At 39.6% G+C, this 24,300-nt stretch overlaps 1 protein-coding gene across 1 annotated transcript in view; it reads left to right on the forward strand.

The window, feature by feature from the left end:
• The first annotated feature begins 986 nt into the window (after nucleotides 1-986).
• The window catches only part of spidr (scaffold protein involved in DNA repair), a 33,677-nt gene continuing 10,363 nt past the window's right edge, over nucleotides 987-24,300 (forward strand). Inside the window, exons 1-10 of the mRNA XM_067606049.1 lie at nucleotides 987-1,244; nucleotides 1,574-1,735; nucleotides 1,836-1,899; nucleotides 2,620-2,829; nucleotides 3,335-3,477; nucleotides 8,222-8,457; nucleotides 9,159-9,262; nucleotides 10,765-10,984; nucleotides 15,137-15,341; nucleotides 16,527-16,765. Of these exons, the coding sequence (XP_067462150.1) occupies nucleotides 1,230-1,244; nucleotides 1,574-1,735; nucleotides 1,836-1,899; nucleotides 2,620-2,829; nucleotides 3,335-3,477; nucleotides 8,222-8,457; nucleotides 9,159-9,262; nucleotides 10,765-10,984; nucleotides 15,137-15,341; nucleotides 16,527-16,765 (1,598 nt within the window). The 5' untranslated portion in view covers nucleotides 987-1,229. The remainder of the gene's footprint in view (nucleotides 1,245-1,573; nucleotides 1,736-1,835; nucleotides 1,900-2,619; nucleotides 2,830-3,334; nucleotides 3,478-8,221; nucleotides 8,458-9,158; nucleotides 9,263-10,764; nucleotides 10,985-15,136; nucleotides 15,342-16,526; nucleotides 16,766-24,300) is intronic.

The raw sequence follows: 24,300 nt of genomic DNA on the forward strand, positions 1-24,300 counted from the left end.
ATTGTACTTTTTACTCCACTACATTGTTTTCACAGCCATATTAATTTACAGATATAGATTTTGTGTGCTCAGGCTTACTCAAGCTTTTGTAAAATATTTAAGTTTAGCTACACTAGTAACAATCTTCAAGTTGCCTTCATGTTAATAAATCAATAATAATGATCCAATAATATGCATAAAAGGAGTAAAACATATAATAAATGCAGGACTTGTGTATTTTTTTTTTTAACACTTATTACTATTTTCACTGAAGTACTTCTTCCACTACAGCTGAAATGCAGCAAGATTATTAAGTAACAGAAAATGGAAACACTAGTGTAAAGTAGTGTTAGAAATACCCAGAGCGGATTTATTGATCTGGGGGTTCCAGGCAAATGCTGCTTAATTTTCATCCTTTCTCTAACTGGGAATGTTGGTATTTTTTGGCAGTGGTAGAAGAAGTACTCAAAACTTTTTTCTGAAGTAAAACTATTAATACTGCACAGTAAAAATACTGTTAAAGTCCTACATTCAAACTTTTACTTAAATGTGAAGAGTGAAAGTGAGGTATTAATAGCATAATGTACTTAAATTTACTTAACGGCTGTCCAAGGTGGAGCTTTTAATTCTTACATAACGCTGTATATTTAATGCATAATAATGCATCATATTTGTTATATGTTGTGAGTAAAATCTGAATCTGCAACATAACTAGTAACAATTCTCTGTCAGGTATATGTAGTAGTTCATGGTTTTCCTCTGAAGTTGAAGTAAAAATATACAGTTGTATATTTTTAACTGCTTTGGGGGCCTTTTTAAGTAATTTCAGGGAACAATGAGTTAGAATAGCAACATAATTCAATATTTTTCATATCTAAACATCATGATAAATCTGTAGCTGATTGGGGCCCTTTTAGTTGGGGGCCCAGGCAGTTGCCCACCTTGCCTGATGGTAAAGTCCGCCCCTGCAAATACCTCAAGATTGTACAGTACTTGAGTAATTGTCCACAGACTGCCGGCGGGTCCTCGCTGGTGAATAAACAAACGCACCTCTCTCTCGATTGAGCCAGCGCGACAAGTGGGTTCTCCCGTTAGTTAGCTTGATTTGCAAACTCGTGAGGTAGTAAACGCCGGTAAAGACGAACTGCACCATGATGGGTTGATAAAATCGGTTTTAATAAATAGCATCATGTGAGGACACACGTAAACTAGGCTTCAGCAGTTACCTAAACTTCATTCATTTTGTCGCCATGTCTTCTAGAAAGGTAAGAAACCTGCTAACTTGCTAGCCAGACTGTTAGCTTTGGCAACTCAAGTTATCCAACTCTGCCTGCCCACAGCGTTTGTTTACCTGTTAGCTGTGTAATAGTTAGCATGCCATGATTAAAATATAGATTTTTATCCCCACAGACACTTAGCAAAGCTGTCTGTAGTTCAGCTGTTACAGTAAAACCCTATTAACTTGGACTATCATCACAGTCAGCATCAAAGCTAAGAGGAGCTAACGTTATGAAACAATCTCGTTTCCGTTAAGCTAGTGAAGTTAAAAGTTTTTAAACCTCACCTCTCTGGCCTGTCTGTTCAATCTCTGCAGCGTAAAAGGTACAGCAAGGATATAAAGTGTGTTTTCTTTCCGGACGATGTCGAAAATGGTATGAAAGAAGTGAAGAGAGAGCCATCATCTCTGTCATCTGTGTCTTCCGCCAAGAGTTGGCAGAAATGTGGGGACAGTTTTCTGAACACTCCAGTGATAAAGGTACAATAAGTCCTATGAAGTGCATCATAACTTTATTAATACACCTTTTTATTCCCCTGCTGCTCTAACATTGTTGATATATATTATTTCTATGTTGCAGAACCTCAAGTCATCAGGAAAGAAACTGTCTGCCATAAGAAAGTTGGCACAGTCTCCTGCTTCAGGTAATTTGTTGTTCACTAATTGAAATGCCTCAAAACACATTGATGATTGGGGCTGAGCATTAAATTGATACTTTCTATTTATTATCTACCATCATACTGTGATTCACCATACTGACTCTGAGTAACTGTCAGTATGGTGTATCACAAGCCAAAGTTGTCTTATCTAATTCAACTGCAAGCATTTAAATGTCCAAACTTTTAATAAATCCACATTGTATTCAATATGCATGGATGGAGTATTGAGTTTACCCCGTCGCACTGAAAGTTTCTTAATATATCTGCTAAGTACATTTTTAGTAATTTATATTTTTAGTAGTTAAGTTTGTTTAAATCATTTATTCTGCAAGTGCACTGTTTTTTGGTGTGGGAGAATTTAATTTCAGTGTATGCGAGTACTGAGAAATGACAATAAAGAAATCTTCCATCTTCAAAAATGAGCAAGCAGTAAAAGCTGTCATCAAATGTCTGGTTAGGTCTGTTATCTTGTTTACTTATTATTTCATCAGATAGTTCCGTAACATTTTCCAGTTTTATACTATATTATGAATGAAAAGTTAGTTAGTGCGGGTGCGTATGTTTTCCCACAGCAGGGGAATTTAGTCCCTTAACTCTGTGGACCTGCAATATTTTTACATCATATATTTTATATTACATCTTCACTTAATTTATAACATGATATCATCCCTTTTTTTATACTTATGTGCTCTTGTGTTTGGCCAGTGCAGACCGGTGCTGTTCACCGTAATGAGGACCCAGTGCACATTGTGTGGAGCTCCAGTGACAGCGAACAGTCTGACGATGAGACCCGGGAGCAACATCTGTCCAGAGTAGTGGCACAGCAGCAGCAACATTGGCCTCAGAGACCAGGCAGACCCACAGCTCCTATTCAGTCTTACACCAAAGCGCTACGCATGCTCAGCACTGACAAAGGTAAATGAAGTGGCTGAGTCCGTGACTCGCTGAGTCACGGCTGGAAAATAGTTTGTTCCAATTGCAGTTCAGCTCTGCAGCTGACCTTTGTCTTTAAGTCTCACATTATACTAGTTCTACAAGACTTAAAGCCATTTGGTTGTAACATCTTAATTTGTGAGCTTTAGAGGTGCTGAAGGCACATTTTGTTATGTTTGGATGGAACCAGTTTCCACTTGTTTCCAGTCTTTTTGGCCAACCAGCAGCTAGCTTCATATTAACACTACAGACATTAGAAAGCAAGTAAATGTATTTTGTTGATGCATTTGTCATCCTGTGACCCAGGTAAGGAACTTTGGTCACATGATAACAGCTCTGTAATCTCCATTTGCTCATGAAGACTGTGAGATATGAAAGCTCCAGAAAAAGATAGTTGCTTGTTTTGTCAAATGTGTACCCATAGTCTGTCTGTCTTTTTTTTTTCTTCCTTCCTTTTGTCTTTCCTTCCTTCTTCATTCTTTTATAGATGATGTTCCCGTTATAGACACAGACAGTGATCTGGATGAATCTGAGGAGGATGTTGAAAAGGACAGTGGGCAACAAATCTCTGACTGTGGGTCAGAGTCCTTTGATGAAAAGCCAGAAGACTTACCTGTCAAACCCACAAGTGTGAGTGAATTATCCTTACATTGATACTTTCTGTCGCTTCCAGGCAACCTGTGTTACAGCCAGCAGCAATGCATAATTATGAAATGCATATAGATGCATGAGGCAGAGTTGTCTGTAGGCAATGTAACATAGCCAAGTGTGTTAAGTGTATAAATGGACACTAGATGGGGCTGTACGCCTTCTTAAGCTCCACATCTGTAGTTAATTGAGTCCAGTGTATGACACATAGTGTTACTAATTAAACATGTTTATTAGGGTTATACATGAGTGTCAGTACTTTTCCTGAAGTCCAGTAACATGATTATATTTTGTTCACTATGTGCATTAAACCTGATTAAGAAAACTTTGGCTTATATTGCATTAAAAGGATAGGTTCACAAATTTTCTTAAAACAACAGTCAGGTGCCCATATAAACACTGGAAGAGGTTTTCCTCGCTGTAATCATTCCTCCTGTTCATACTGGCTATTAAAAAGATCCTCTTCAAATGCACTTTCAATTTAAGTGATGGGAGGCAAAATCCAGTGTGTCCACACAGTCATTTTGTGCGAAAATGCATTTCAAAGTGTATCTGAAGCTTATATAAGGCTTCAGCAGTTTGAATTAGTCATATTAAGTGATTATCTGCCACATGTACAGTCTTTTTAGCATAAAATTCCCTCTTTGTGTTTCCTTGGACAGTGTTTCCCTGTCAAGCTGTGGTTGAAGTATAGTAATAAAAAGACAGACTTTGGCAGTAAAAAGACTGAAACGTTGAAAGATATCTACTTGATTTGACTAATTTGGACAACTGAAGCGACATATTATCTTCAGATAAACTATTAAATACATTTATGCACAGGGAGGACTGTGGATTTTGGCCCCCATCACTTACATTGTAAGTGCATTATGAAGGGAACTTCTAATGGTCAGTATGAACAGTAGGAATGATTACTGCAAGAAAAGCTATTTCAATGTTCATTTGGGCACCTGACTGTTGTTTTAAGACAGACTTGAAAAACTGTGAACCTGTCCTTTTAAAGCCTGTGTGTCAGTATGGTGTATAATAATATTTATGGCATTGTCTATTGTTTTAGGTCTTCATATCAGTGTTGTTTGTGTTATTTTGATTTAATTGTTTTTATGATATATACATATCCATTACTCCACTAGGTGGAGTATTGCAGTCATTTTCTAATATCCTGAATGGGCCTAACCGGCTCAAACCAGTGAACTTTCTAGATTCAGGTAAAGTTTACAACCTGAGGTAGCAATAAAACACTGATTTAGTGTGGAGGGAAAGTTATTAGCAGTTATGTATACTGTAGTGAATGTATTCATGATGAACATTTTTCTAATTTATCAATTAAAAAAAAAACTTTTACTTTTGATCATCTAAAACTCAGATTTGCAAAGAATTGTAGTATCTAAAATCAAAACTCTGTGTAATATCATAATTACAGTTTTAGTAATTTATTAGACATATACATTTGTTATCATTGGAGTCCATCTCCTGTTGACCTTCTAGTGTGTTCTGGAGACTTGGATTGTTCCTTTCCCAGAAGTCATTCAGGAGCAGTGTTTGTTAAAGGTAGGGCTGGCAATGAGAGAACATACAAGGAGTGGTAAAGGTTTTGTGCTCAGGTTCAAGACCACACACAGTGTTTAATCATTGCTGCACACATTACAACTTGCAATCAATCAGGTAGATCTGGCCAAATTACTCAGGTGACGTGGTTGTCTTGATAGTGGTTTATAAAAATGCTCTGGTTGAAGCTTCCGCGTTTGTAATCCACTGAATCATCACAGCACAGTAAAAAGCTGTCCCTGCTAGAAGAAGATGAATTTAGGTAACCTGTATCTTGTGATGAGGTTTTGAGTGTGAAGGCTGTGTTTTAGAGGAAGCATGTTGATAGATTAACATCACTCCCACAGACCCAGCTACTTCCTCTTGTCACAGTTTAATTTGCTGCTATCAGCTTTCTGGGGTCAAATGAGATTGAAGATCACCTAACTCGAGGCTTGTGGTCAGAGGCCTCCCAGAAAGAAAGACTTGAAGGGTCCTAGTTTCTCAGATATGGTCATACTGAAATTTATGCATGTGGTAATTTTTGACAGTTTGATAGCTAATCATGCAAGTGCGTATTCAGGAATGGGTTAAAATTTAGATATTTGTTATGTGCATTAGGGCTGGGCAATATATTATACTGATATTGTGATATGAGACTATATATCGATGTCCTATGAAGCCTTATTCATTCTTTATTAATCATTATAGCCACATTACTGAACGATTATCAAAAATCTCACTGTGTAAATTAGGGGTGTCGCAAAATACCAGTATTGATGAGTGATATTTAAAAAATGAAATATTAATATAATGTTAATAATACACATATGATAATATTGTGTAAATAATCCAGCGCCTCTTAAAGCCCCTTAACGTTCCAACGGCCCGTCCACAGGCTGTCACACTGTTAAGTGCACAACTATGCTATGTACACAGCTCCTGTCTTGAAGTGGGCCCTCATATGACGCATCTTTGGAAAGCTAAGATTCTTATGATGCAAGCTATTTCAAGATACAATCACAACAGCAGGTACAATCTATGCCTCTGTCAGACCACCAACACAAACAATTACAAAATTCACACTACTCACCTATGAAGCCTCATTATCCCACTGAATGATACAACTCTAACAAAAACAGTCTTGTTAGATTGGCAAAGGTCCAGTCGATCCAATCCAGTAAAATATTAAGTCCAAAACACATTAATAAATATCCACAAACAGCTGTTGCATCATTTTAATTAGCCGGCAGATGTCCTAATCTTCCCATGTCATAACTCGCGTTCGCATGTAAACATTAGCCACATATTGGTATCACAATGGCGGCTGCACTCTGACCTTTCGATTGACACCTCACTTGACCCAACAGGAGCTTCCATGTCCTGTCCACAGCCTACAATAGCCAACGAGAGTCCGCGCTGAAAGGAGGTGTGTGTCCCTCTTCTTTCGTGTAAAGACCAAGCAAATAGGAACAGATTCTGCTGATGACTGGCACTTCAAATAGGAAATTCCAAAAAAGACCATATGCTGCTTTATTGCTTTTTACAAAGGCACAACGTGGAAATTATTTAAATATAAATAGTTTGCTGTGCTTGACTTTTTATATGAACTCCTTTTCCATGATAGCACTTGTTTTGACTCTTTTATATGCACAAGTAGTTTAGTTTCAGGAAGGGAACAAAGCACTATAATATGTTTATGCTTCAGTTACTCTGAAGCAGGGGTTATTTGGTGTCTCTAAATGGCCTTTTTTTTGGAAGATGGCTAGACATACCCTTAGAAAAACATGTAAAATATTCATTTTCTGTAGTATGTACCATTATGGTTACTGACTCTCTTTCCACTTCCCCACAGTTGTAATTTGAGTGCAATTCATTTGCCAGAAAAGAGGCAAAACACACAATAAAAAAAGTTAAAGATGATTTGATTGATAGCATTATTATTATTTTTCAAATTTTCCGTAGATAATATCGTTATTGTAAATTCTGTTGACCACAATAATCGTGTTGTGAAAATCTGATATCATAATAGCCCTAGTGTAAATATTTGTGAAAGCAACAGTAGTCATCCCTACAATACTGTTGCAATATCAATATTGTTGTATTTGGTCAAAAATATCATTATATTTGATTTTGTCATATCGCCCAACCATAACATACATGTACCCATTTATCATGATCATTTTTACTGAATTAGAACAGCAGAATGTGGCGTCCTAGTTTAAAATGGTTTGCTGCCTGGAAAGCTTGCTTACACAGTGCCAATACTAAATCAAACCGGATCTAACAGGATACAGAGGGGAAGAACCCAGTCCAAGGCAAAGTTTATTACTCCAGATAAATGCATGGCTCACTCACTTGATGCACTTCTGCCAGATTTCTGTGTTATTGTACTAGCAGTGAAAGTGGATAGGCGGAGCTGTGAGAGCGACTTTGCATTTCAAGGCCGAACAGGATGGCCGCTTCCCAGATGAAGCGTGTTGCTCCGTCCAAGCCCCTAACATCAGCCGCTTACAGGGTCAACAACCTCCAACCGCATCACGGCTTTGCTAGATCAGGGCCGTGTCAACAGAGCAGGACTATAAACATCTTTTTACTACTGTTTGTTCAGGAAAACTTAGTAGTGGATGAGGCTGCGCGGAGCTGTGTACTTACAATGCTTTCAGTGCCGGGTGAAAACATTTTTGAGCCAGGGCCAGGAACATAGTGTTCCTTTTCTCTGTAGCTGGTTAGAGTGTGACGTCTGCTGGCACGCCGCCTAGCAGGGTCAAGTTGATTCAAATAAGAGAGCACGTTGGCTGACAGATCCTGGTATGCTGGTCTTGTCTGCACATGACAGGAACTCAGGTTTCTCGTGGATTTTTCCATGAGAACTGATTCCCTCAGTTAGCAGTGATACAGCAAAAAAGGTTGTTTTGTTACCATATTTTGTGAATTAATCATCCCGCCAGTCTAACGGTGTACCATATCCACACAGTTTATATTTGAGTTTATTGACTTCATAAAATCTTTAATGACCTTAATGACTCAGTAATAATTAACTGAAGGCTGAGACCATTTTAAATATCTTACATCTCCCAGATAAGCAGTGGTATTTTAGCTGTGATTTTACACTTTAAAACGTTTAAACTCACTCACACTTTAAAATTTGGTTGAATATATTTTTTCCATTAATGAATATTTAATACTTTGTCCATAGGTGACGGTGTTAGAAATCTCAGGCTATGTGTCTGATGGAGAGGATATTGGTGACACAGTGTCCTCGAGCAGACTGGACTCTGAGAGCTTTCCTCTCCAAACTGGTGAGGGCAGCAAAAGGTCAGTCAGTGACTGGGTCAGATCTGCGCATGCGATGCTGCAGACGCCTCAGAAACCGTTTGACAGGCAGTGCAAGACTCCTGAAGACTCCGCCAAAAAGAGAAGAAAGTTTCAAAGGTTTGAATGTTTTTCTTGTTTTAAGCCTCACATTAGGGATCCAGCTTTTTCTCTCCCATACTGCAACTCAGGATGTCTGCTGATACAATTTCAGATCCTATACTTGTGTTCCCTTTTTCCCCCAGATTTAAAATTTATATGCCTCACTGTGTGGAGATATTTTTTACATAAGGTGGCATGAGGCGAAGGATGGCTGTGGCACTGGAAACTGAGTCAGCAGCTTGCCACCATTCAGTGAATGTGCCTGAAAGCTTACACACTTATAATAAGCCCAAAAAGGTCAATATTGTCTCACTACTCATTTGGTAGATCTGATCGGTGCATCACTGCCTTAAATTATAATATTTATGAAGTGTTACTTGTTGTATTGCTTCATAATGGAAGCAAAGTAAGTAACAAGACATTACGTGCTTGCAGATGTCAGTCAAACTTTAGCACAATGTTTCCACGACAGAACTGATGATAAAAGGGACACCTGGTGTCATGATGTGGGTGCTAAATGTCATTGCCATCTCCCACCCAAACCCCCCCCAAATCTGACAGATGGCTATCTGTAATTTTCAACAGCTTGTTCAGAAAATCTGAAAATCTTTTTTTGTTTTCTTTGACATAAACAATTTTGCATGTGCGTTTATCACATATCATCTTCCATCTGTGTGTGTGTGTATATGTGTATGTGTGTGCGTGTGTGTGTTGCGCAGTGGAGGTCTGGCAGAGAGGCTGAATCGACTCCAGAGCAGACAGAGGTCAGCTATTAGCTTCTGGAGGCACCAGTCCATCTCTGATACCTCAGAAGCAACAACAGGTGATTCACACAAACCTGTTGAATTATTCACAATTACATCCAGGATGTTGCACACATTCACCCCTGAATCACCTTTCAAGTTTAACGATGAACTTTGATTTGTGAGTGGGAAGCAGACATATGATTTTTTTTTTTTGTGCATGTGATTGAATGGAGAGGCCACGCTGAGGAAGTGCCGGCTCTAAGTTGATCAGCGTGTCTCTGAACTGTGAACTCAATATGTAGGTGACAGGAAACTGCTTGCCTAGTTCTTTTTCCTTTCCGTGGTGAACCAAACCACTCATCGTCTAACGTTGTTAAGTATCTTCTCATAATAGGACACAAACCGTGGCTTGAAGGTGACAGTTGATTGTGGAAAAAGAAAATACTCATCCGATCAAACTTTGTTTGTGGTCAGTCAATTGTGGGAGTTGAACAATGTTGTTAAATGTTGACGTTTATATTGACTTGACCTCAGTTTTAAAGGTCTAATTGATAGTATTTTTTGCATTGTAGATTCCTGCTCCTGTATATGTAAAAACATGTGATTTAGAGCATAATCAGACTTTTTCCAGGACAAGATCAGCCAAAGTTTGTTCGTTTTCATCTGGCCAACCCCCTGCCACATGCTCAACAAAAACAACACTGTTATTTGACAAAGCTCATGCTGTTATAGGACACCTGTTTATCTTTGTTGTAAATTTGGTGTATGATGTAAGTGCACTAGAACAAGCACATGTAGGAGCCTTGATTTTTTTTTTTTTTTTTTTTCCCTGACATAATTCTTTGCCTGTGACTTATCAGATCATTATAGGTCAAGAGGAGGACTCTATAGTTCTATCTCAGTTTTGGCTCGCTGCCCGAGGCCTGTTATTCCGATGATTTTGTAATCTGGGACTTAATGTGCACGGAGCAGAGATAAAGCACTTAGCATTCATGTTTGGACTAATGCATGCTAAAACTTAATAGCTCTCCAGTGATCTCTTTGATATGATTTACTCTTATCATATTAAAATACCCCCGCTGGCCACTTTCAGCGGGGGTAACATACCCAGACACAGAGCTTCATTGACTCTGAGCTCTCATGCTACAATTTTCACAATTTCAGAGCAATCAACTTTACACACAAAATTTGCATGTAGTGAAGTTGGTCTCCTATCTCCATTTGATTTATGGCTTTAGGGCATTGTCTTGATTTGCTCTTCTTAATTATCTCTGTCGTCTTTATTGTCTTGGCCAAAAGCACAGTCAGTGCTGTGGTAAAATTCCAAACATTTACACACTCACCCTGTGGGATTTACTGCGTTTCATATCCTTCTCAGTCTGAGTCAGTAACAGCTTTACAGTTATGCAGTGCGAATTGTTCTGATGATAAAAGTGAATTACTCTCATAACGCATAATGAGTCCCACAGAGAGCATGAGTCCATGAGTACACTCTGTACGCAAACACACACACAAAAGGCGTGCGCGTTGAAACAGATCGCACACTCAACATCTGTGTTGTTGTTGCTCTGCTCTCCAGTGGACAGGCCTGGCGTGCTGGTGCTGGAGGTGCTGGAGGTTCAGGAGGAGTGCAGCATGCAACTGGTGCACTGTGAGCACCGCCAGCCTCCAGGAGAGGCCCACCAACACGGCCACCCTCTTGCTGAGGAAAGCGCTCGCATGCTGGTGTTGTTCAATAGAGAGACCGCAGCCCAGCTGAGTCCTGTGCCCAGAGATATCATCCACGTATATCCACCATGGTGAGAGGATGTGTTTGCAACATGCATACTGTATACCACCCTTTACATGAGAGTCACCTTTTACTGTGAAGTGCTATGGATGCACATGCAGTTTAATTTGGATAGTTGCAACCTTTGAGCATCTACTGCAGAAAATTTGACTTTTGGATATCAAGTAAAAAGGATCACTTGTCACTCCAGAGATTTCTGATGAAATTCAAGATGAACTGCAAGCTATTTTAAAAATGAATAAGGCTTAAATTATAAAACACTGCCTGGTTCTATACATAGAAATAATACTGAAAATGGTAAGAGCAACATTCTGTGAAAAATGCAAAGTGTATCGGTCAGTGAAACCTTTTTTTTTTTTTTTTTCATTTCCCTGTTTTGGATTTTTAACTTATTCATGTCTTGGCAGGTGATCAAAACCACACAAAAAAGGCACAGTTATATGCAGTTACACAATACAAGACTGACTCACTACATGCAAGACAAAGAGTAACAGGATCTCACAAAAGCTGCTGAGGAGGCATACTTTGTGAGAATGGACAACACATGAACCAATACACATCAAATAGCTTAATGGTAATTCTACCCAAATCTCTTTTATTAAATAGAATTATTAGGGGTTTTAAGTTTAAAAAGTACTGTTCTTAGCACTGTCTTTTTGTTCATAAAGGCCCAGATGTGAAGAGCAGAGCAGTCCCTCACATACAGGGCAGAGAAGCAGGGGGGGGCGTGTGTGTTTTCGGGATTGTTTTGGAGTTGGAGCAAGGCAGCAGTTGACTCCAGCTGTTGGGAGTTTGGGTTGAGTGTGCTCTGGAATATCCAGGCTGGCGGAAGCGCAGGGGCCTCCTCGGTGCTCTGACGTCACGAACAGCTCCAGGGAATGCTTCACATTCCTCTTCCTGGCAGTAGTTAGGTCATTTCCAGCAAGCCGGGGAAAAAACACAGTAGGATTATTTTCTGGAGCATTTGGGAGCAGAGTGTGGAGGGAGCCAAAGGACTGAGATTGAAAACACATGGTGGTTTGAGAGTATCTCTGGCTTTAGCACCTCTCTTTCCCTGTTGTATACTATTCCTGAACTCACACGATAGAGTAGAGCCCCCCCCCCCCCCCCCCCCCCCCCCACAAAAAACACACCCATTTACTCTTTCAAAGAATTACTTTTCATTTGAAGATGCGTCTCTTAAATTCTCTTTTAGTCTAATTTACGTCAGCACTTACACCATTTGGTCGACATTTTAACTCCATAAAAAAAAAAAGTCCCTAAATCACAACAGAACAGTCACGAATAAGAAAAGCAGATGACGAGTTTAATATTCTCGGGAGAGATATTCGTTTATCAGACTTCTACACCACCAAGACAGAGCCGAGTGGAAAAACCCAGAATTTAGAGCATCTGTACGTCTAGTAAAATTCCTCCTATCAGTTTCCTGTGTGACACTGGAGGGGTTAACCTCCCCCATAATTCCTGCAGCGAGTAGGCTGGCCCCTCCCACCTCCCACTCCTAGTTGTGAGTGGGCCGAAGCTGGAGCGGAAATACCTGCAGGGATTATTCACTTACGAGCTGTGACGCCAGCAGCCGTGCCACTCCTTAACCCAGCTACCTGTCTGATGATGACAGCTGCCCACTCACCTGTTCACAATGGGGTCATACTTCCTGTACGGGTGTTGTACCTGTTCTCGTGAACAGCACGTTCTGCTCTACTAACGTTATAGCCTCTACTGATGACAGATCTATGATCTGCTTAGATTGTGGACTGACAAATGTTACTTTCGGTGTTAATCACAACAGGAGCACTTATTCATAGGCAGAAGTTGGTATCAGGTTTGGCAGATTTCAGCAGTAGCTTACGAAGAACTCAATCATTTACCCATGTAGAATAAGTAACACCACACTATGAAAGTACTTTAGTACAAGTAAAAGTCCTGCATTTAAACTTACTTAAGTAAATACAGTAAGTAAGTATTACAAATAAAAAGTAAAAGTACTTTTAATGCATAATAGCCCCTGCTTATTATTATGTTACTGGATCATAACTATTGATGCATCAACATGTAAGCAGTTGATGTTGTCACACCAACCAACTAGACTCCACCTCAGCTAGTTTATTGATGTGAAGTGTATTTTATGTGCTTCTGGGTAATGTAATCTATAACATTGCATCATATTTTATAAGCTCATCATATGCTTTGTGTGTAAAATCCTGATTTGAGAAGTAACATTAGTGAGTAAATATAAAGCAGCATAAAATGGAAATACTCAAGTAAAGTGCAAGTATCTGAGATTTAATGTACTCAACGTAATGTTATTTTTACTTCACTGAATTTCAGAAAGGTTGTATGTGTCTTATAGATATCCGCTAACTCTGTAACTTATCATTATTTACATTATTTGTTACTTGCAGTCAGTATTTATTCATGATATGAGGCAGGTTTTATCACCTATGAAAGTGTAACCTGTGAACGTTGTAGCATTTTACTTGATGAATGACTAAAACATTTGACTGTCAAAATACTGATCGATTCATTTTCAGTTGATTGACTAATGAATGAGTCATCCTAATGTCAGTGCCACTAGGGTAAAAGCTCACAGTTAGTACTAGACGTGGTCAATGCATAACCCAGTCGGTATTAGTTTGCTTGGATGCTTACAGTACAGGGGATGAGCACAATTCCAGGAACCGGATGTACAGTCAGATGCTATCAAAGACACTAATCCTGCAATAAAAACTAAACTACACCATCATTTTTAATTGTTTTTACATACTGTCAAAAGTGTTTGTGTTATACTCCACCAAGTGTTGATTGTGCGTGTGATAAATTGTGACTATCTATTGAATATACTCAAATACTCGCCATAGTTTATATTAGAGATAATTTCTCCCTTTGATTTGTAAAAGGACACAGTGTTTACACAAACCTGTTTATATTAATGACGGTAGACTTAATATTAGAAACATTCCTCAGTGTAACACAATACAATGAACTGCAGCCTCCACAATATATTTTTTAACACAAACTGAACGTTATAACCATCACAAAAGTAGGATTTATTGTTCTGTTAAACTTAATGTATATAATAATTTGACTCCTAAATAATGTTCCCCTTTCTATTCTATATCTAAACAAGTTGTATGTTTTTTTTTTTTTATCTGCGTGTTTGATTCCTGTGATTCAACTATCACCGCAGGTCTGAGACGAGCTGTGACATGAACGGCAGTTTCAGTCAGCGAGTGCACTTGGCTCTGAGTCAGTGATAAGACATCACACCATTATCCATCTCACATGTGGGAAAAATTAAGCTGTAATTCAAACTTACCACAACATAGCAGCATGCCATATAATTATCTGGCTGTTTTTCAAGTTCTCAGGAGAAGCACCACTCAGGTGTGTGTTATTTGTGTTGAAGAGCTAAAACACTTGACCAGAAATGTTTTACTTTAGATTTCATGGATCAGTTCAGCATCATCTTCTTGGCACAGACAGTGAAGTGAAATTTAAGCTTTCAACGGTAAAATTAAAGAATAGCACAAGTGCACTTCAGGTCACACATAGTAGAGTTTTTTTTTTTTTGCAGCCCATGTGTCTGATTTGGTCTTTTTCATCAGCACACTCTGAGCCTGTTTGTGACGGGCGTTGAAGTATTTTTCCACAGATGATGTCACATTTGGAAAGTGTTTTAATCGAGCTGTGCAGCGCTGTGAGGTCTAGCCTTTTAAGAAGCTCAATTACATGGAAAATGTATCTTTTACCGCTGTAAAAGAGGACACACACACATCCGTTATGTTAGTTTGACTTGTCTTGGAGGAGGTTAACGTATTTGAACTCGAGCTCTGTGCTGGGTGGTACATGTTAAACAGACCTGTGGAGGTGGTTGGTACCTTATCTGAGTTTGACATTCAAACAGTGCCGAGCTGTCAGCCCCCCTAAGTTTGTGCAACAGTCTATTCCCTTTACTGTTAAATCAGACATTTTTGCATCTGCTGTGTCAGTTTAATCACATTCCCAACACTTTGAAGATGTTAAATTTTATTGCAAAGACCCAAAACCGGTTATTTTTACTTTGCAATAAGAGAGCGCAGAGTCGAGAAGTAGCACGCAACAATAGCACTGAATCAACTGCTATACTCTCAATCCGAAACTGATGAACTTTGTCTCTTTGCAGGCAAAGTCTTTCCGTGGAAGGTTTCAGCTGTGATATCATTCTGAGCACACACTTCAGCCAGAAAGTCTACTCTGCTTCCAAACCAGCCGACGAGCCTGTTCCCAGAGGCCTGCTCCCAGCAGGGAGGTGCATGCCATACTCTCTGAGTCGAACATTCAGACTGCTGGAGGTTTGTAGGACCACTGAAGAGAACAATGCTAAACAGGTGTGTGTGCTGGCAGTGCTGCGTCCACGTCAGAATTAAGTGCCTAACATTTTAATTCCCCGATTCAGAATGCACTCGCTGCTTGATATGATAGATCTGTGTGTTCTGGAAAAATGCTTCAAACTATTTCTGTAAAACTGAAAATATGCACCGTTATCCCCGTAATTAAATAATATTGCATCTTCCCAATCTCCCCTCCCCTCTCTATGATGACCCACTTTTTGCTCCATCTTTGATTGTGGCTTTTCAGAACAATTATAAACTCATGACACTGTAAACATTTATAAACACACAACACAATAAGACAGGTGACAGGTGATGACAGCTACCGCATGTTGTGTGCAGAGTAGTTTGGCTACCTGCCATTAGACTCTATTCAGGTTTAGTTGCTTACAGGTGCAAATCTGTGAATAATCTATTTTGCCACAGGAGTTCATCAGGTTCATGTTACAATATTCTTACACACAGAACAATAAATAGTCTCGGTGGAGCATCCAAACCACATCACTTAAGTTGCAGGTGCATTCAATCTCTACTGCAGGAATATCATAAGGGGTTGGTTTACATGTATGTTTAATTTCTTAAATCTGAATTTCTGTTTGCTTTTAGCAAATAAATGAGTCAAGTGCTTCTGGCAGCGATCAGTGAAGTAAAGTTTCTGAGAAAACATGGTGCCCAGTACCACACCCTTTCTCAGATTTCATACACAAGATAAACATTACTGCAGTTCTTCTAACTGTGGACAAAACAAAAACTTCATTTATTAACAGCGTTTCAGCCCTTAAACCTTAAAGTTAAAGTTCACCGAACTGAAATGTCTAAAACGATTAAAGTGACTAAAAGTGACTAATGGTGTTTGGGATTTTTGGGTTTTTCCACATATAGAGGATTAAGAAATACTGCTGACTGCCATGCTTTTTGTTGACATAAACTATATGCATAATACTATCTGTAAACAATATGTAAGAGAACTTATATTTTAAGCAGGAATGTTAACTGTGCATCTCATAAACAGAGCTAAGAACTTTCCTCATGATGTTTACATACAATAGAAGCAAAACCGAGTCAAATAGGAATATAAATCTACCTTCATGTAAACAACTGTTTGTCTATGGTTCCAACGGGGCTGCTGTACATCATAAACTTGAAGTGTTTGTCTCATTTTCACGTCTTCATCCCCTTTAGGTCGCTGTCCCCGATGCTCTGTGCAGTTTTGGAGGCTCAGGTGTTCTGACAAGACACTGTCTCTCTCTCCTGGAAGCTATTGAAGGACTTGGCCAAGCTGGCTCTGTGGGCCAGGACGTGGTGGTGGTGGTCCAAAGAGTTTACTCCATCCCTGTCCCTGACTGCTCCCCTGTGTCCGGCCTAAAGCTCAGAGTTCCCTCCAGGTCCTCCTCAGCTCCTGCAGAGAAAGGCAAAACCAGGTACTGTTGGACTAGTTGATAATTGGCAGCCCAGCGAGGCCTTTGGTTTGTCGCTTTATGCCAAAAGAGACTGGAAAAGATGAATCACATTTTATCTGAGTGTATCCTTCTGCACTACAATATAAATTATTCTTTTTGTAAAGATTGCATGCTGGTTTCCTTGGTCTCAGGCCTTGCATGTGGCACAGAGTGTCTCAGTGGTCGAGCTATTGTTCAGAACGCAGCAGGCCCCACAAAGTGCTCACACTGTCTCTAGCCATATGGCATTGCTTGACAAAGGACACAAACATTTCTAATTGAATCCAGCCCCTCCTTGAGCGATTCTGGCTAATTTCTCGGGAAAGACAGCATGATGTTTTCAGAATCTCGTGCACCAGCAAGACAGAGTTGAATTGTTGCCCGCTCATACTCCACTGGGTTGGAACAGGTTTGCAACAGCTTTTGTTACCTTAATGCTCTAAACAAAACCACAAGTACATTTTATATAGTTGTAAAAATGTCAAGCCTCTCAGTCTTAGTGTTGCAAAAAGTGTATAGTTATGTGGAATTGGGTCAGATTTGTTTTAGCTTTGGTTGCTTAACCAGAAGGTGACGCCTATACAGCACATTCATGTTCACTGAAAAAGAGTGAGAGTTAGTCTGGGTTCCCACGGGTCCTGGAAATCCTTGAAAGTGTGTGAATTTGAGAAGAAAAAAAAAACCAGGCCATGAAAGTTTTTTTTAAAGCAGACATAAATAGATATGGGTCATTGAAAGTGTTTGAATTTGTATATTTTGTGCAAGAATAGAATCTTGTTTTGCTGTGTTGTGTTAGAGAAGGAAAGAGACCACATAGTCTGTGAGCTTCTGTAAAGCCTGTGAGTTCTCATTATAACAATTCAGTGTTGTAACAGTAATTAACCTTGATCCGTGTCTCACACTATGCTGTGTTGGATCCTTGAATTTGAGGGAATTAGGCCTGGATAGTCCTTGGAAAAAGTCCTTGAATTTGATGTTCAAGAAGGTGTGGGAACCCTGGTTACTTATATTTTATATATGTCCAATTATCGGTCTTATTTTAATAAAATTAAGTATAAAACAAGTCCAGTGATGTGGAGATGAGGGCTGCAACTAATTATTACTTTCATTATTGATTAATATTTGAGATTAGTCATTTGGGCCATTAAATTGTCAGGAAGTGGTGGAAAAATTGTACATAACAATTTTCTAAAGCCAAAATTTACATGTTTATACAGTCTTAAGAGCATTCATTTCAATGAGGCCAGTTTGGTGACAAAGTCGAACAGGCGCAGGGACAAAAGATAAAAAATTCAGTGTTTCCTCTGGGTTCACTGCTTTGTGCCGTTCTCTGTTTAAGAGCAGCTGAGATTGACACTAGAATGAGAATAGCCGGTCCGTCTTTAAGGTCAGTCCACCATAAGTGAGCCTGGTCAGGTTAGGCTAGCCTGTTGTCGCTAACTTCGGGGCTAACCCTCTTCACTTTCCCAACAGTTGGGGAAACAACAGATGAGATTTTTACAGTCGAGAAGCTGCAGCATCTGTTAACTGACACACTGTAGTCTGTACTATACATTTACTGCCAGAGTGACAACTTATTGCTAACCTTTTCCTCTGCTCCGCTCACATTCACTGTCACTTTTCTGCGGCTCGCTCAACCACACACTCGCTACGCACACACATTACACACTGCCCTATTCCAGACCTGCCAACCTGTACACATTTTGTGTAGCATGTATGCATTTTGACATCTAAGTACATTGGTACAATTTGTCACTCTAAACTACACAAAAGCTGGTGACACCTGTGAGTTCAATTGTGCACATTCAGTACTCAAGTCTAACAACAGGAGGCAGCAGCATCTAGCCTGCCGAAAAGCAAAAGAATAAGAGTTTGACCAATCATAGTGCCAGATTCATTCCCCCTGCCTTCACTCAAATATCAAGCAGGGATGATCACGATTGACAAATGTGTAACGTCATCTTAAGAGACTGCAAATCGACATAGATTTTATTATCCCACGTTCCCCTTCCTCACTCCAGCTGGCTGCTTCCTCAAATGAGGACGGTTCTTTAATTCCTTTGCAGAGGTAAACAGACCTGTGTGGATGTGGAAAATTGAAATTGTGAATTGAGTTAATTCAGTTAACGCAGACCTGCCAACCTGGAAAATATTTAATGTTGATAACGTTAGCCTAAGGATACTTAATTTGCAAGCTAGCTTGCTCGTTCACCAGACATTTAAGTTGGCAAAGTAACTTAAAGTTATGTCGTCCGTCTGCCCCAGATTTACTGTCTTTATAATTATTATTGCAGCCAAACCTGTAACCATAATGAGAGGAGCAGATCATGGCATGATTTAAAAAAAGTGAGTGCATGTGCCGCCGAAATAACGTTACACGCACACACCTCCTGGTAACTTTCTAGGCGTGTGTGTTGGCACTGTTATCTATAACTTTGCCTACTCTAAGAAAATTTCAAGGAAAGGAAAACCCCACCATTGCAAATTAAGTCCAATATGTAAGGAGGGATGTGATTGCTTCTACAGTTTCAACAGCCATGTTCATATTCAGCCTGTATTGTTATTAGGTCATCATAGCATTAAGTTATAGCCTTCCTATAATGTATTGTTTTAGAGCTGTTGTATTAACCAGCTCTAAAATATTTATTTCACTATAGCCACAGAATAGTCTGTTTAGGCTTGTACAGCTACACTATCATCATCTTTTCAAATGAGCTGAAAATCATATTTTAAAATTCAAATTGGCTTAAAGTTTGAATATTGTGGAGGTGTAAACAACAGAAACTATGTAAATGCAGCAGTAGTGGGAGGTTTGTTCCTTGCTAAGCTGTGTTTAGGCAGGTGAAAGTCAAATGGACAAACAGGCATAAATGACCAACTAACAGTACTGACATCTGTTATTCATATCAAGAATTTTCATATCAGTGCTTCCCTCACATTTTTGTCTGTTTGACTACTACATGTATGTAAATGATGCACTGTTATGTGTATGTGTGCAAATTATGTACAATAATTCATTGTGCAAACTGCAGTGATACCTTTCACGTAGATGTCCTCTGAAGAATGAGGAGAGAGAGAATGTCTCAAAACAATTTCACGCTAACGAAGGGTATTATCCTGCCCGCACAGTGTGTGAGTGATTAGTGATCATTAGTAGCCCATTGATATTAATGATCTTGTGAAATTTTAGCAATGGCGCTCAAAATTCTGTAGCAGTGGTTACAGCACATGCCACATAACTGCAATGTCCCCGGTTCGATTCCAGCCAGGGGTCTTTGTTGCATGTCATACCCATCTCTCTCTCTCTGTCCATGCTTCCTGTCTGCTTCCTTACTGCCCACTAACTAATAAAGGCATAAATGTGGGCTACACACGGTACGGCCATGCTAACGATGCTAGCCATGTTAACTAGCTGCTAGCTGTCGTGCAGGCTGGTAAAATGGATCCGTCGTGTCTCTTTGTATCCACGGGTTGGTGATCCTCTCAGTGTCAGAGCCTCCAACATGCCTAACTGGTCAGAAATATTCTCGGTGGTTAAGTGATTAACGGTTAATTTGTGAAAAATTGGGGCTTGGGGCTTTAAGAAATTGTGATGGTTGTATTTTTCACCATTTTTGATATTTAATAAACCAAACAATTAATGGATGAAATAATCAACAGATTAATCAATAATACTAAAAAAAATCATTAGTTGCAGCCCTAAACACAGCCCTGCCAACGCAGCGCCCGGCATTGTTTTAACACAGGTTTTTAGTGTGAAAGCAGAATTCTCATTTGAGAAGCTAGAACCTGTTTTGTTTTTGGCATTTTTGCTTCAGAAAATGACTTAAAATATTGATATTTTGACTTTTCATCTCAGATCTAGTGGAGTCTATAATAGTACAACAGTAGTTAAGTTGTAGTCTGGACTGTTCAAAGCTTCCCGGATCATTCAAATGACACACAGGTTTACTCAAGTGGTCTTGTTATAGTTAATGAATCACTGAATGTGCTATTTGAAGCAAAGCCAGCGAGCATGACCTTTAGTTGCCCGGCCCTCCCTGGGCTTGTTGTTTTTGTCCTTTGCTGAGTAATAAAATAAAGGTATTGGTTTCTGAGTGGGACAGGGACAGAAGGCGCCTGAGGGGCACCCTGCGGTTAAGGGAGGAGAGCCCCGTTCAGCTGACAAGCTAAGTGGCTAAATGAGCATCGGTTGTAATGTGACACTTGCTCCTGCCATGCTGCCTCTGCGGCTGGTAAACAAACGCTGACTTCTGACCGGAAACACTCCTGACTTTCCCTCCTTTTCCCTCTTAAACAGATTCAACAGGTTGAGTTAGTGAATAGATGGAGATGGGGTAAAAGTTAGGAGGTGATCCTGCCTGCTTAACGCCACAGATGACTAGAAAGTCATAGTTTGACCCTCAACCCTTAATTTTTATTATTTGTCAGCACTTTTCTACATGTTTTTGTATTGTTCTTGCAATCTAAAATACATCGTAAAGTGCTAAGTAACACTTTTCTAACTTTAAAACCTTCTCATGAGAGGTTTTGGTTTGCTTTTCTGCACAGTGCACATTCACTTACATTTACTTCATTGTGTTACTTATAGTACTTTTCCAGGATGCATGCCTGCTCTGCGGAGAGGAGGGTAGTTTATTTTGCAGCCCACTGGCCTCATTCTGTACAAAGACAAGGACAGTTTGTACCTCTCATGTTGTGTCCCCAGCCTCTATGACTCACTCCTTTGGTCAGCATGCTTATTTTATCCTTTTGTTGTTTAGCCTCTGTGTTAACATACACAGGGGAGAGAGGCCAGTATGATATTTATGCCTGAAGAAGATGTTAGGTTCCCGTAAATTCAGAGTAGAATAAACAAGAAGATTAACTGTTTGCAGGAAGTGAGGAGAGGCTAGTTTTTTTTTTTTTTTTTTTTTTTTTTCTTGGTGAGGAAGGAACACAATGTGCTGCAAGGATCCTGTTACAACCGTGTTTATCACTCTGCCTGCACTGATTGGTGGACAACACATAGGAAGGAATCCCGCCCGTCCACCCCCCACCAATGAGGCCTCTCTGCTGTATTCTTAATGTGTGGGTCGCTTACTTAGTGTGTTGCCAAGTAATGTGCATGTGCATGGGCTGTTGCATGCGCACACAGTGTGACTCTCTGTGTGTGTGTGTGTGTGTGTGTGTGTGTGTGTTTGCACAGGCTCAGTGGATCGTACTTCCAGGAAGAAAACCTGGGTTGCTGAGAATTCTGTGATTGCTCACAATAACAAATTCCTGAAAACGGCCTGTAACTGAAACTGTCCAATGGCAGAAGATTTTTAGGAGTGAGAGGTCGCTGTTGAGGAAGTGGGGCTGTGAAGGGCTAAACGGGAAGAGTGAGTGGGGAGGTGTTACCAGCTTGTTTATGTCAAGCGGGTACCATATCACCACCCTTTTGTTTTGTAATCTCTCAAGTGTCCTATCAGATTTCATACTTAACATAATTTTTTTTCAAGTTCAGACAAGCTCCACTGTCACTCCAAAAGTGAAATTGTATATTTATCCTCCCTGAATGTGACTCTAGCAGCTGTATTCATATTTTAAGTAGTGTCAAATATTGTTTTTTTATTTATCCCAGTACCATTTTAATGTTGTAAACTCTTATTTTCCTTTAGTTTAACCAGTGTTTAAGAACAGAATATTGAACAGTATTTTTAATTTAGTTGTAGTTGTCTTTTGAATAATTTTCTAATATTTAAGTCTGTTAATAACTTTATCATTCTATGTATTACAAAAAAGTTGGTCACAGGTAAACAGGTCCTAATTGGTTACTAGAGCTGAAATGATTAGTTGATGAACTTATTAGTCAGTTGTAAAGAGTTATTAATTACCAACATTTTTTCTGAATGCTTGAAGGTGCCGTGTGGAGTTTTTGACCACTAGTAGTGCTTTGGAGCAACTTTTTTATTAGTGAGTCCCTGTTTTGTTTGTATTGTACACAAGGATGCTTGAGCAAGCGTGTGGCAAGGGTTGTCTACAGAATTAGCATATGATGATGTCCACAGTGAAACATCGTGATGGACGATGATATCAGGGGGGGGGAATAAATTACTCTTATTGGCTTTTTATTGCACTTACAGTAACGTAACGAGTGTAGTTATCATCGACTCGAGTACTTCACGTGGTTCACTGTCTCTCCTCTGTTCCGCTCAGCGGACACACACTCACACGCATGGAGCACTGAGCCCCGTCCATGGTGAAACAGAGGAGAGGAGAGAAACTCAGTGCGACCATAAATGACCGCAAAACAAGGAGAGACAGTGAACCAGGTCGCCGTGATGACGACTAACTACACTTGTTGTGTTACTGTAAGTGCAATAAAAGCTTTGTGAGTAAAAAGCCAATAAGAGTTATGTAATCTACGCAAAAGATGGACAGACGACGCGGGGGGGGGGGGGGGGGGGGGGGTTACATCACGATGTGTGATGGTTGGTCGATGACTGTCAGCCATCGGTGATGGACAATGGCATCGCCCATCAGCCCAAACCTTCAACACACGTAGCAATATGTGGACAAAGGCAGGAGTAAAAAAACTGCCAGCAAGCAAAGATGGATGTAAACAATCCATGAGCTAAGATATTTTTAAAAAATCAGCTTTGAAAATGTTTTTATGAGGAAGAAAACGCACCTGAAATTAGTTAGACTTCAAGGAAACATCAATAATCATAATGTTTGTTTGTTTGTTTGTTTGTTTACAAGAAAACACAGAGCATTGTATTATTATCAGGCAAAAATGATGAACATTTGCTTGTTCCAGCTGCTAAAATGTGAGAATTTGCTGATATTTTTTTATTTGTGGACAGAATATGCCATGTGAAGATGTTGCTGTTGCCTCTCTTTTTTCACATTTTTGACATTTTATAGATTTAATTAAAATTAATTAATCAATTATGAAAGTAATTAGTTGCAGCCCTATTGGTTACAGTTTTTCATCACAGGATTCAGTAGCCTCTTACTCACTCCAACAGTAGTAAATATTTAGTGTTTTGAAAGGTTGTTTCAGGATTTAAATTTCATCCTGAGGGCTTTTCTCGTTTGACTCGACAAGGTGTCTACGGTGTCACTAAGTGATTGCTCTGTGCTTTGATAATTACCATGCATGTAAGATGAGATTGAGATCTGTTCACATTGCTTTATACTTGTGTTTACAAATCCATAAGCCTGAAAGTTCATTTTAGTGCATACTTTTTGTTTCACTAAGATGTTATATAGGTCTGATTTTGGATTGTGAATTAAGTAAACAACTGGGAATAATCTTGGTTTTAGACATTGGCCTAGCCACCAAAAGTCATGTCAAGAATGTTATTTAGGTATCTATTTCCAGGTCTCTCAAAACAAACACAGACAGACCCCGTGTTAACCAACAGAAGCCATTTATAGGCCCAATCAGGTGGTTGAAAACAGTCTCGAAACTTTCCCAATGTGTGGGATGTGCGCATGCATGCACGCACATGCATGATGGGCACACTGACAGTCCTCCTCCCTCTTCC

Source organism: Thunnus thynnus, chromosome 12, assembly GCF_963924715.1.
Source record: "Thunnus thynnus chromosome 12, fThuThy2.1, whole genome shotgun sequence".
NCBI classification, from domain to species: Eukaryota; Metazoa; Chordata; class Actinopteri; order Scombriformes; family Scombridae; genus Thunnus; species Thunnus thynnus.